This window comes from Ovis canadensis, chromosome X (genome assembly GCF_042477335.2).
Source record: "Ovis canadensis isolate MfBH-ARS-UI-01 breed Bighorn chromosome X, ARS-UI_OviCan_v2, whole genome shotgun sequence".
NCBI lineage: Eukaryota > Metazoa > Chordata > Mammalia > Artiodactyla > Bovidae > Ovis > Ovis canadensis.
The window spans coordinates 63,040,381-63,054,164 of record NC_091727.1 but is presented as its reverse complement, the minus strand read 5'-3'; the positions used below and the strand labels follow the sequence as shown (position 1 = coordinate 63,054,164).

Genomic DNA, 13,784 nt, shown 5'->3' with positions numbered 1-13,784 from the left:
GAATTTGTGATGAGGAAGGGCACAGAACACTTGCAGCATCTCGCTCCACTAGGATAGTCACCATCTTCCCACACCTGCCCAGATCACCAGCATTTTGGTCAGGTGAAAATCACACACACACACACACACACACACACACACACACACACACACAACTCAATCTCTCTGTGTGTCTCATTCATATATTCACTCATACACTCACACTTCATTCCCCAAACATCACGACATCATTTCACACCCATTTCTCCATGTGGTTTTTTTTTTTTTTAGTTCTCATTTTTTTCCTAAGAAAAAAGCAACAAGAAAATAATTCAGAGTTTATACAAAACATCTTTACATTATTTTTTTTTCCAAAAAGACTAGTATTTACACAAATGGCAATAGAAACAAAAACAAAAAAACCCTTTTGACTGCCACCTGGAAGGGGCTGGCTGTTCTGCTCCCTCTCCCACCCGGCTCTGGAGTGGGCAGCTGGCCAGGAGGCAGTGTGGAGGTGGATGGTGGAAGGCCCAGCTCCTTCCATGGCCACTCTGGGAGCGCCTGCAAGGCGCTTGCAAGTGGCAGTCTGTTAGCAGCCGTGCTGGCAAGGAGCCGGGGTCAAAGTGCACGGCGTGCTGGCCAAGCCCTGGGCAAGCCTCTTCCTCTTTCCAAGCCCCAGAACAAGACTGGGGGGCTAGTGGGAGCTGGGTTAGGGGGACACCCACTTGTGACAGAGCCCAGAAAAGGAGCAGGTCACCTGGCCTTATACCCGCTTAGTTCTCCACCCTGGGCTTCTGTTTCCCCACCAGGCCAAGGATGCCAAAGGTGAGGGGAGAACAGGGCAGAGGGGAGAGGGGGGAACTCCCAGCTCTGCAGGGCAAATAGCCACCTGGGCACCTCACCTCCCTCCACCCCCCATGAGGTCATCTGCCTTCAGCAGCTCTCCTGTTCCCCAGGCAACAGCCAATTAAGACGTTAATTACCGTGAGAGTGAGGGAGGCAGGAGATGCCCAAGAATCCCACAAGGAAGGGATTTTTTTTTTTTTGGTGGAAGGGTGGCAGCCACTACCCCATTGCCAAGATCAGCAATGTAGAAGCAGGGTCAGTGGGGGAGGGTGAGACACCTTGCCCAGTGACACTCTTGTCTTCCCTCATGGGCAAGAACAGCCCTGGCCTGCCTCTCCCCCGCCCCCCTGCAAAAAAAAAAAAATGTCAAGGAGTTTACAAAAGAAGTGCCATCTTATGCTTCCTGGCTGGTCACAACCTGCCCCAGGCCCCTGATACTGGGGTAGGCCAGGCTCAGAAAACCTGGGGAGGGGCTGCTTTTTCCATTTTTCTTAAAAAAAAAAAAAACAGATGAAAATGAGTTGACAGCTAAAAAATGAACACAAAACATTAAAAACAGTGATGATAGAGGACAAGCAGTCCTGGGAAGGGAGAAAGGGGGCGAAGTGGGGCAGGGCCAGGGGGGCATCTCCCTGCCTGCTGTCCATCAGCGTCCAACCCTGCCCTCCAAGAAGGGGCACCCCCGCAGAGCCCAGAGGCCTGGCCAGAGGGGGAAGGCACAAGAGCATGGGGGCTGGGGGCACAAGCACCCCCCTCCAAAGCCCAGAGGGTGCAGCAAAAGGGGGATTATAAAAGCCAAGAAACTACAAAACTAAATACAAAGGTGGGCACAGCTGGCAAAGGGAGGGATGTAGGTGAGGAAGGAGAGGTGCAGTCCCGGCTGAGTGTCCCTCGGGACCGAGGCTGCTCAGGCCCTCAGACCTTGTAGTAGATGTTCGCTGGGCTCTGGGGCGGCATCTCCTGGACGATGTAGACGGGGTGCCCGTAGTCCCCACTCACCTTCTCATAGTGGGGGCAGTAGTTGTTCTCTGTAGTCCGTAAGGGGATGATGATGTCGCTGGGCTCGGTGCCCGCAGTGCCACTGCCCCCCTTGGGACTGGCCAGGGTGCTGAGTGAGAGGGCGGGCGCCCGCTGCTGTGTGTGCTTGCGGTGCCGCTTGCGCAGCTTCAGTAGCAGGATGGTCAGGAAGATGATGATGAGTAGGAAGATGACGCAGCCGGCGCCCACAGCTGCAAACAACGCCACCTTGGAGTTGAAGAAGCTGTCGGGGTCCCCGCTACTGCCTCCATTCCCACCAGAGCCACTTTTCTCATCCTGGTTCACAGTCTCTGTGGATGGGGGACGGAGGGGAGAAAGGTCAGCCAGGGGTCCCAGGGATACATGGCAGATCCTGGGCTATGCCCTGCCTTCCTTCAGAGCTAGCGCCTGAATGGGCAGCCAAGCAATGGCTTCTGCCCTCTGGGAAACTCCCATACGCTCACCATGCTTGCCATCGGAGTCACCCATGGAACTCCGACCACCAGGGGCCTGCGTGGCCATCTTGATAGTGTTGTCTGCCTCCTTGCTGGGCCGGCTGGTAGTCAGCTGCTCGGGTGTCACAGCATTGGGGTCTGGAGGTGAGGAGAGGGCAAGTAAGCCAGGGAAACTCCGGAAGCATAGGTGCCTTGGTTAGGTAGTACCTCCCAACCGAGAATGGTCCAGATGCTGGACCTCAGATACTCTATCCCTGCTGCCCACCCTGCCACTTCTCTCCACCCCCCACTCTCAATCAGGAGCATCTGTTGCAAAAGCCCAGCTGGGGAGCCCTTGGCCTGGATGCTCACCTTGCCCAACCTTCATGACGATCTTCATGGTGCGTGTGCGGCACACACCTCCCTCCCGGTTCTCCAGTCCCTCCAGACTCCCATTGGATGTAGCTGCAGCAAGAGGCCAGAGTAGTCAGGGGGAGGAGGGGTCTGCCAGCATTACCTAGAAGCCCTAGAGATGCCTGAGTCCATAAGAACAGAACTGGGAACTTGGGAGTTACAAGCAGTCCCACCCACCTGTGAACCTTTCTCCTTCTCTCCCACTAGGAAGAGTCCGGGACCTAGCCCCTCCCACAAAGATGCTGCTCCTCTATCATGACCAGGCCTTGGCCCTTCTTTCTTAGTTGAACTAAATGCGTCTCCTCATTGGGTAATGTGGCTCAGAGGCCAAGCAATTAGAACTCGCAAGGTGAGGGAGGCTTCTCCACAGACTGGAAAGAATCCTAGATTGGAGGTCAGGAGAACTAGATTGGGGACCCAATCCTCTCTCTCCCTGTGTGATCTAGCACAAGAAGCCCCTTCACCTCCTGGGGCCTCAGTTTCCCATAAAGAGAAAGGCTGAAGGTCTGCCAATTCTGCCATTCCCAAGATTAGATCTTAGGTGGGCAAAGAAAATAAGAGAGAGAGCACCACGGATTGGAGTCCTCTCCCAACTCTTCAGAGCCAGGGCGAGCTGGCAGCAGACCCCATGGTAATTGTTGGGGCCAGAATTCCAATACCAGGCTAGGAGGAGAGCATGCCAATCCTCAAGGGGACTGGATCAGGCTGGGCCTGAAATGTGTGTAGTCTCCCTGTACTACTCAGAAGTTCCCACCACTACAGGACAAGACAGAACCACATGGTGGGTAAGGACTCACAGGTAATATAGTAATCATGGTGCTTCTTGAACTCCAGGCCCATGTAGTTGGGGCTGAACTCCTGGAACTTGATGGTGAAGCGGATTTCCTGCTCTGGCCTATTGCATGTGACTAGCACATTGGGGTCAAGCACAGTGCTACAGGCCGCTGCCTGCTCAGGCCGCACCAGATACAGCTTGTAGTACTCATAGGGCCGCCCAGCTTCTGCTCGGGGGCAGATGATGTCCAGCTTGTCTCCAATCTTTGGGTAAATCACCAGCCCCTTCCCGCTCAGGAACCTGCCCAAAAAGAAAGAGAGATGGTTAGCCTCAGGGTTGGGGGTCTCCGGCCATTCCCAGAACCAGGAGAGCAGACAATGAGGACCAGGCTAGGCCCACTGGGTAGAGATGGACAGGACAGACACTCTGTACCTTCAACCTTATGCTGCGGGTGGGGAAAGAGAACCACACTGCCAGCAGGGCGTGGAAGGGGTGGCCCATGGGCAAGGCTGCCAGGCTTTGACTGTTCGGCAGGGCAGGGCACTACCTAGCTGGGAGAGCCCTTTGTCCTAATGTGGTATTTCCGCAGGGGGCTGACGTGGCAGATGGGCTGGGCACCAAGGTGTCGGGTTTGGGCTGCCTGGAGATGGTGGCCCTGTCCTCCTCTCACCCCCAACACATTCACATTTTTCATAGCCACTGCTACCAGCTCCCCAGCACACACACATGTGTATGCACTTATGTGCACAGAACACAGAAACACACACAGAACAAGCCCACACATGCCCTAGAAACCACCCCCACAACTCCCAGTCAATGGCTGGGGGTGCACAACCTATCTGAGACCCATGTCTTCTCCCCCATTCGTGCTAATCTTGGGCATGATAAGGAGATAGGAACAGACCTTGCCTAGAGCCAAGGGATAATGGGCATAGTCTCTAGCCAGGTAAAGCTCCACACAGCTCTCTCCACTCCCCACTCCCACTGCCTGGCATCCTACCAGGACTCATCCCACTCCCATAATGCAAGAGCCCAAATGCCCAAATCTGACCAGTCTCACTGCTAAGAAGAACAGAGAAAGGGAAGAAGAGGCCCAAGCAGGAATGATAGATCATATAGGACAGGGCCCCAAGAACCTTGCTCACCCACCTTTTATTGATCATACACACACACACACACACACACACACACACACACACACACTGACCCTGCTCCCAATCCTGAGAGAAAATGGATAAATGCCTCCTGAGCCAGGTTCATCTGATCCAGAAGGCCAGGCACTGGGAAATAGCAAGGGGATGGCAGCTGCCTGGGGCCACTGATTCATATCATCCTGTCCTTGCCTAAGCACACAGTTAAGTTCTCTCAGCCATTTCTGAGCCTGGGAAACATAGGAGAAAGAAGACATGTTTTGGAATCAGACAGACAGTGGCCCTTACAAGCTCTGCAACCTTGCATGAGCTGCCTGATCTCCCTAAGCTTCTGTGTCCTCACTTATAAACTGAGAGTGGTAAGAGTCCCACCTCTAAGGATGGTGAAGGGGAGACATGATGGCATGCACAGAGCACACAGTTGGCACTCAACCATTTAACTCCTGCTTAGAAATAGTCTGGTCTGCCAAGAGGTAGGAAACCAGACACTAACACCAAGGACCTATGAGCCCAGTCTTGTTTCTTGGGTGGGAGAGAGGAAAAGATGATACAGCTCCATCCATAAGGACTTTACTGTCTAGTGTGGGTTGGAAAAATAAATGGTTCATGTGGCAGCAATGGACAGCACCAGGCTATCTGGAGGCTATATGCAAGGATGGTGGCTCAAAAGGCAAGGGCTGGAAGCAGAGAGAGGGAGACGGCTCATCAGACAGGACAGTCAGAAATGGTCCCATAGATCGCTTCTTGGCCTTTCGGCTGAGATGAAGTGTAGAAATGGTCCCACAGAAAGAGTAGGATGAAAGCAGGTCCCAGTGGAGGAATAAGAAGTCAACACCCAGCAAGAATAGACAGCAGTGGCTGGAACACAAAATCTAGGCCAGGGATTGTCCCAGTGATGGGTAGAGAAGAGCAGAAGAGGCGGAAAAGCTCAGCTGGGGTCAGACTGAAAGGTAAGGGTTACAACAATCAGTGTGGGTTTCATCCAGTTGGGGACAGACTCTCCAGCAGGAAGGGCAATGAAGAGCTGAAAGTAGTGCTTCAACAGAATGAAGCTGATAATGGAAAAACATGGTTCCACTCCCCAAGGACCCATTCCACAGCAGGGACTACAAGGGAGCTCAGTATCCTCACCTGATGGAGGGAAATGATATCCAAGGAGGTAAAGGAACTAGACCAAGCAGATGAAGTAGATGAAGAACAGCAGCCCTCTCTCCATGTCCAGGGAGGCTCCACTAAGCTGGAATCTTCCATCCTGCTGTGCAGGAGGGTAAAAGTCACAACGAGAAGGTCTCCCCACTTAGTACCTGGCTTTACCAAACTCCAGAGGGCAAGCAAGGAAGCAGGCATGGGATGGAGGCCCACACAAACATTTAAGAGAAAATACCTCCAACTCCATACACTGCAAAAAGCCAAGAAGTTTCACCAAAGCCTTCATAATTGCCAAGGCATTTTTCACTTTCTAATCCTCATACTGGTTCCAGCCAGGCAGTAGGATTAGACAACTTCTAACAACTAGAAGGAACCTTTGAGAGCCACTGAGTCCAAGCTCCTCATGTGAGGGAATGAGCAACCAGATGAATGTTCCTATTGAGGGGTGCTACCAAAGCCAAGCCAGGGAGCCTAAACTCACCCAGGATGTTATCCCCCAGAGGTCTAAGAGTACCTGAAACATTGGCTGAATCCTTGTACAGCTTCTCCTCCACAAGACCCTACCTGGAGGTGACAGCACGTAGACAGAGAGCACGCATAGGGGTACAGGCCAGCTCTCTTTTCTAACCACTTGGCCTGCCTTACCCATCAGGGAGTTTTGTCAACTCTGATCAGTCTCCCACCACCACTTGGGTTCTGGAGCCCTGGAACCTGGACACAACCAAGGAAACAGATGTCTACATAGTGGGTGGGGAAATGGGAAAGAGAGAGGACTATTGCCCCCAGTACCCCTCAGACTCTCATCAACCTCAGTGAACAGGATTCATAAATATGCATGAGCTTATTTGCATAGCAGCTGGCAGAGGGAAACTCACCTTCCCCTAAAATGCAGAAGGGAGCGGAGCCTGATGAGACCTGCCTTCCCTGACCCTGGTGCACCATGATGGTGCCTTCTCAGCCTCTGTCTTCCCCACCACTGAGAAAAGTGCACCTGGGCCTGTGAGAAGCCCCAGAAAGTGGCGAGGGGCCATGAGGGGTGGGTGTGCAGCCTGTGAGAGTTAAGCCTGAGGTCAGGTAATATGCTAGTCATCCTCTACAGCAGGGACCCTGCAGGTCTCCCTTTATATCCACCAGGAGTAGGGGCTGAGAGGAAGAGGATGAGAGTGCCTAGTTAAACTGTTTACCCCCCAGTTTTCAAAAACTAGCTCTCCTTCCATCATCAAACCAAGCTTTTCTGTCTGGGGCCACCCCCAGACAAAGCCCTTTTCTGGAAAATAAGGGGATTGACATGGCCCAGCAGGAAGCCTGTAGCAGGTCACCATGGTAACCCCTGAGGCTTTCCCTCCTTAGCCTCTGATAGCCCCTGGGACCCCAGAGAGCCACCCCAGGGAGTATAAGGACTTTCGGGAGGTGGCCTGAGCATTCAGGCTCCTATCTGTGGCCTGCCTCTTCCCCTCCACCTTAACCCAAGTCTCTTCCCCAGGCTACCTACTGAGCTTAAAGAATTCTAGAAGGGGAGAAGCCTGAGGGTCTGGCACAGTAGCCAGTACTGGTCAGAGGCCAACTACCCCCCTGCTTCTTTGTCCAGCTAAGCCCCTATTCACCCAAAAACCAACAATCGACAGCAGGGAGAGTTTTGGATCTGCGGGGGTTGTGTCTAGAAACCTGCCCACATTCCACCAGCTCTACATTTCTGTCCCTCTCACCCTTCCCTCAGGCCCTAGGAACTTGTGGTCAGAGACTGCCCAAAAGGACAAGTCCGGTCCTAGGCCACGCCACCACAGGTTTGGTAGAAGACTCTAGCCACAGCTTTGATTCAGTGACTTCAGCACCCCCAAGGGTGGCAGGACCAGTGGAGGACAGACCCCAAGCCAGAGCTCAAGTCTACACTCATTCCAGCAAGGGTGGAGAGTCCCCAAATTAAAGGCTCCTCTTTCACTCCCCCAGCTCCACCCAGCCCCCGAGGCAGCAGGAGCAGGCCTGGCGTGTCCCAGCAGTGCCCGCCCAGGCGTGGGTGGGCAGGAACAGCAGCTGGGTCCTGGCACACACACAGTGCTGTCAGAGGCAGAGAAGCCAGGAGAGCCCCAGAGGAAGCCGCCCCTCACACACACACCTACACTAAACCATGCCTCCCCTCTGCCCCACCTGGCCAACACTAGGGCCCGCTGGGGGCTCAACAGCCCCTTCCTTGTTGTCTGCTTTCTGTGGGGTCCCTAAAAGGCAGTGAGACTCCTGGCCCAGAGAGGAACCAAGGCTGCTGTTTAGAGCTCAGGAGGAAGTGTGCCAGGCATGGAGCTGGCTGCCTCTAGATCATCCCGAGCAGCCTGCCCTCAGATGGTGGCCTAGGAAAGTCAAATGAGGAAGCTGGAGCACTGCTCATCCCACGTGGGCAGGGCCTGAGTCACACAGACAGATGCACAGACACCTGTGAAGTGAGAGGGGAAGCCGGCGGCTAGAGCCAGCGCCTCCTCCCAAACCCTGTCTCTCCCATATCCCAAGGCAGCAGGATGGTGTGGAAAGAACAGCACAAGGCAGCTCTCCCCGCTAGGAGCTGACTGACTTGAAACAAGTCACTTTCCTTTTCTGGGCAAATGCCTCCTCATCTGCAAAACAGGGGCAATTCTAACTTCCCAGGGCTGTTGGGAACAGCCAATGAGTTCACATATGAAGATGCTTTGGAAGTAGCAAGGTACTGCCCAACTGTTAGTTAGCACACCAAATACCATTTAGAAGAAGCTGAAGAACCTTACTACACTCCTGGCTGCCAGCGCCCCTACCCAAAATGACTACCATGAAAATCCACCCTGGAGGGGCTGCCACAGCGCCCAGGGCAATTAACCCCCAATATGGCTGGTGAGCATCGCCCTACCTCAGCTCCCCTAATAATCATAGGGTGGATCCTCCCCCTAAACCTACTGTTCCCATGGCAACCAGCAGCCTCCTGGCTGGCCTACCTGCTCCATAACCCCAACACCAAAAAACAGTGATGCACGGTAGTATCCAGGGCCCACCCATCCCCACCCAGCACAGTTGCTGAGGCACTGGAGAGCCTGAGAGGAGAAAGGGAACCCTAGATTCAGCTCCTGACCCAGCCTCACCAGGCCCTTCTTGCCCTGGACTGAATGCCTGGGGTTGGGGGAGGGAGGGAGGGGAACAGGGAACTTTAGGAGCTGCTGGGTTCCCATCGCTTTCAGGCCCCCACCTGGGGCCAATCAGCCACAGAGTAAAAGAGGTCAGGTCCCTAGCCGCCCCGGAAAGGGGGCCCCCTGAGCTGGCCTCCCCAGGACTGTGAGCTGGAACAGCTGTGAGGGGGCTGGGACCAACACTCTGGCTTACAGCAGGCAAGCCTGGGTTGGGGTCTGCAGCTGCCCCCACCCATGCTGGATGGAGTCAAGGGTCCTGGATGCCAAGCTGAAACCCCCACCCCCACCCCTTGCAGGGAAGGTGTAATATGATCTCAGGCACATTCCCACTCCCTGGAGGTGGGGGAACCTGAGTGGGGGGCAGGAAAGGGTCAGAACGGGACTGAGAGACTGAATTGCAGCAGCTGGACTTGGCTGAGGACTCAAGTATGAGGCCTGCCGGCTGCCCCAAGCTCTCAGGGGAGGAGGCTGGAGGAGGGGGCTGCCCTGGGACCTTCCATCACAGCCCCCCACCCCCACCAATCCAAGCACGCTCACGCACTCTGGTTCCTTCCAACCTCTAGCGGGCCCAGACCCATCTTCTCACACTGCGCTCACTGGGCAAGTCTAACAAGGGGGGCCAAGGAGACAGATGCTCTTGCCACCAGAGACTATCACCCTGGAAAGCCCCAGCACCAACTGGGGTGAGACACTGAGAGTCTGCAGTCAGCCCTTCCAGCTCCCTTCTCCCGGTCAGAGCTGGGGCTCCCTGTACCCTGGAACCTGGAAACATACCCCCAGCCCCACCACTTCTTTATTTTGATTTTTTTGTCCCAAGGAGGAAGCAATTAAGCAGGGTTTATAGGCACTGGGAGATTTTTTTGGGGGGAGGGGGGTTGCCAGCTCCTGACAGGACTGAGGAGAGAAACCAAAAGCCGGGAGGAAGAGGGGAGGGAAGAGAAAATGAGCCTGTGAGGGAGAGCACGGGCATGTGCGAGAAACAAAAGGACTTGAGAAAAAGAGGCAGAGAGTGACTAAGAGTGAGAGGGAGTGTGAGAAAGAGGGAGAGCCGGGCAAGTCGAGCTGGAGAGGGGAGGTGAACGCGACTCACACAGGGTGTGAGAGGGTGAACCAACAAGAGCCTGAGAGGGAGAAGTCAGGCAGGAGGCAAAGAGGGAGACACGGACAGAAAGAGACTTGATTTCAAAGACTGTGGGAGCTCAAGGCTTGGGCGCGGTGGCAGAGGCAGCCCCCAGAGCTCAGAGTGAAGCTGAGGGCAGTGCCTTCCTCTTGTCCTCCTGCACTCCGCCCCCCGCAACCCGTGCCAACACACACAGACAGGCTGCATTCCAGACCCCGGAGTATAGACGGAACATGGATTGGGGGACCATAGGGGCACCAGGATCAGTCCCCCACTGTTCCTAGAATCTGCTCAATTACAGGATGGAATTCGTGCAGGTCCTACTGAGGCCCCAGCCACCACCCCCACCACCCCCAGGATGCCTGCCCTCAGCCTGAAGTGGATCTGGGAGGGGGGCAGATCTCAAAACCCTGTAAACTGGTCCAGAGCACTCAAGGCTCAAAACACAAAAAGGGTGAAGCTCAGGGAGATCTTGTTTCTCCCAGTTCCCACCCCCCGCACTCTGCAGGAGGGCTTCCTTCCAGCTGTGGAGCAGCATGCTATCTCTGGTTAGAGACCCGAGAGAGCAATTAGGTCACTCCCATGAGCCCCTATGATGGGCTACCCCAGGCGGATTTCAGCTCTCCATACTCAAGAGAGCATTTCCAGCCTCCACCTTCACAGGAGAGAACTGGGAGCTTCACAATCTTTCTCCTTGGGCTGAGCAGCCCCAGGCCCCAAGACCATTTTGAGTCCCTGCTGTTAGCAGAGCACTGTGCCCAGTTTGGCTTCTGAGTAAAGAAGAAATTCTTGTCAATGCCTTTCCTTGTACCCTGACCCTGGTTTAGACATCCCACTAACCGATAAATAGGACCCTGCCTTAACTCAAGGAGAAGAGAACTAAAGAAGCTGCCCTCTTCCACTCCAGGGCTGAGAGATGCACCGCCCCTGGAACCTAAGAGACCAAGGCAGGCAGGAGCTCGGGAAGTTAGCCGGGAGCCCAGGAGAGTGGACAGAAAGAGATTCCAGATATAGGAATCATACAGATAGCGCAGGCCTAGGGCCCCGTTTCCCACTAAGTGAGGTGTCCGCACACTGCTGGGCCCTCCAGAAAACAGGAAGGAAAAGCAATTTTGACCCTGGGTTCCAACCTAAGTCCTGGATGCCAAAAGAGGAAAAGGTCCAGAGGTCACTACACAACCCAGCGACTCCCCACTAACAGCCCAGAAACCACTGAGCCACCGCCCTGAAAGGTGTGTGGTTGAGGTAGGGGAGGGGGGGGGGAAGGTTGAGCGAGGATTGTGAAGGGGAAGGAGAATGGAGAAAAGAAAGGATCTCCTCTACATAACTGCCTCCCCAACCCCTTTGGGAAAGCTAAGCACAACTCCCCAATCTGAGGGACGGGGAAGACGGGGAGGAGCAATGGGACCAGCCTGGGCAGGAATCTTTCATTTGCCTCCCACCTCCCTCGCCAGCTCGGCCGCCACACTCCACCCCGGCCAGCCCTGGAAGCTCTGCTGTCGGCTCCATTGGACCCCCGACGGGCGATGGATCGAACCCACCCCCCCTCCAACAAAACCCCTTTCCCACTCCGCCTCTCTCCACCCGCCGCCTTTGTGAGCCTGGGAGCGGCGCCCGCCCTTCCACGGCCCCAGCAGGGAGAAAGGTGGCGGGGGTGGGGGGGGGGGCGCGAGGGCTGGAAGAAGCAGCAAAACGAAAAGCTAGGGAGGCGAAATGGGAAGAAAGAAATGAAAATGGGAGAAGCCCGAATCAGGATACAGGCACTGCCACCCGCCCCAACCGCGAAGTCCCGCGCCGCGGTCCCTTCACTGCTAAACAAACGGGGAACCCGTGTTCTGGCCTCTTCCCCTGCCCAGGTCAAGCTCGCCCCCACTCCCCAACTCCGCCAGCGGCTCTCCGCGAAAACCGCCACGTTCCCAGGGGCCCTAAAGGGGGCTGCTTTCTCTCCCCTACCCAGCTCTTCGGTGCGCTCTAGAGCGCTCCGACTCCCAGCTCTGCCCGGCGCGACAATCTCGACTTGATTTGGGACGTGCGGAGGAGACAGCCGAGAAGCCGAGGGGTCACAATACAGCCAAGTGCCCCCACCCAACCCCGCCGCACCCTTCCCCGCCCGTCCGCAGGGAAATACACTCGAAAAAGCCAGAGACAAAATAGGGCGCCGCTCCGCCTCTGAACACCTTCCCATAGGCGCTCGGGGGCGCGCGGCCTCACCCCGAAGGAGTGCCTCCCACCCTCAGGGACCAGAAGAGATAAGTTACTCACTTGGGGTTGAGAGAGCTCCAGGACACGGGCTCCAGATTCTTGGCCAGCGGCGTGGCGAGCCGGCATAACGCCAACACGACCATCGCGACAAGCCACTTGCCGAGCCAACGCTGGCCAGGACGGGCCATCTTCCCGGGGGCAGGCTGCACTTCGGGATCCCCTGGCACCTCCTCAGCAAAGCTGGCCTCGCCTTCCCGTGCCGCGCTGCTCTCTGAACCGCTCAGGCGCCCATCCTCCGCAGCCGCCGGCCTTGAAGTGCTCCCCTCCCGCCGGCTTTGGTGTCGCTCTTCTCCGCCCCGCCGGCCAGGAGGACTCACTGGGCAGCCGCCCGCAACTCCGGCATGAGCTGCGGCCTCCGAGGGCTCGTTCCCCTGGCCTCTCTGCCACACGAAGCGCGACGGGGGCTCTGCCCCCCACCGGAGGATCCCTTCCGATTCCGCTCGGCTCCCCGAGACTGTTTGGGACTGCGTGCCCTCTCCCCGACGGGGTCTCCCCGCTGGGGACTTGGTGGCCGCCCCGACGCCTCAACCGTCCTGGAATCGGCACCCCTGGGAAGAAGTGGGAGTCTCCCCACCACACAAGCTCGGTCTGGGGGCTCCCGACCGGGCCGCCCTTGCACGGGCTCCGTTCCTCCAGGCCACACTGGAACTCCGGGCTGGGCGCCCCCCGACAGCTTCGACTTCAGCGCGGGCCCCGCTTAGTGTATTTAGAAGAGCGGGGAGACGCTGCCGAGCAAGCCAGTCCCATCAGTTTGCGCCTCTGAAGCCTAGGCGTTTGGCCTGGCAGCCCAGTCGCCGAGTCCTAGCTTCCCGGCGACTGCGCCCGAGAGTCTGCGTTCAGTGCGAGGCTCACACACCTCCCACTGCTGTCCAGCACGCATAGACTCCCTCCGCTGCCGCTGAGCTGTCTACTCCCCTGCTCAGGCGTACGCAAGGCCAACCCTACTCGTTTTAGCCAATAGCAAGCTCCGTCACGGGGTCCTTGCCCCGCACCACGCCTCTAGAAGAGGAAGGGGGCGGGCTTTCGGGAACTCTTAAGGACGCCGCACTCTTCGATGGCACCAATCTGAGTGTGCGGCTCGTGCGGTTAGGGATGGGTTCCGCCTAGTCCTGTTCTCAGAGCGCTCTGCCCGTGGGAAGTTGGCGCTCCTCTAGAGTTGTTGGCCTGCTCTGCTCCCTGCGCGCCTGTTCAACACTCCGGCCCACTGCCCTGGGCCAGACAGGTCCTGTCACGAGTATCCCGGGAAAGTACTGCCATTCTTGTTACACACGCGAGCCCTGAAGTTTTTGCTCCATGCCCACCACTGGGGCAAAGATAACTTGTTTACTGCCTGTCCCTTCTCTCGCAGGACTCTGGTAGGCTTTCCTCCTTTCACCTTCACAGTGCAGTGTCCGCTTGCACATGGACCCAGAGTCCTGAACAGACAAATGGATATCGGTGGGTGGTGGAATCTCAGAGGGGTCAAGTAGGGGAAAGAGGAGGGTGGGGGAGAAT

General features: G+C 56.3%; 1 protein-coding gene across 1 annotated transcript; it reads right to left on the bottom strand.

The window, feature by feature from the left end:
• Positions 1–305: 305 nt before the first annotated feature.
• EFNB1 (ephrin B1) lies at positions 306–13,442 on the bottom strand. The gene is made up of 5 exons (XM_070290280.1): positions 12,291–13,442; positions 3,488–3,765; positions 2,649–2,741; positions 2,307–2,435; positions 306–2,153 (listed from the first exon to the last, which is right to left on the bottom strand). Exons 1-5 carry the CDS (start codon positions 12,416–12,418, stop codon positions 1,741–1,743), a joined length of 1,041 nt encoding a protein of 346 aa, XP_070146381.1. The 5' UTR covers positions 12,419–13,442; the 3' UTR covers positions 306–1,740.
• Positions 13,443–13,784: the final 342 nt, after the last annotated feature.

What these genes read in the sequence shown, in the direction of transcription:
- EFNB1 (XM_070290280.1), bottom strand. Translation starts at nt 12,418, where the DNA reads ATGGCCCGTCCTGGCCAGCGTTGGCTCGGCAAGTGGCTTGTCGCGATG. An exon ending in CCATGATTACTATATTACCT is followed by an intron (nt 2,742 to 3,487) that starts GTGAGTCCTTAC and finishes CTCTTGCTGCAG; the next exon opens with CTACATCCAATGGGAGTCTG. An exon ending in TGACTCCGATGGCAAGCATG is followed by an intron (nt 2,154 to 2,306) that starts GTGAGCGTATGG and finishes CCCCATCCACAG; the next exon opens with AGACTGTGAACCAGGATGAG.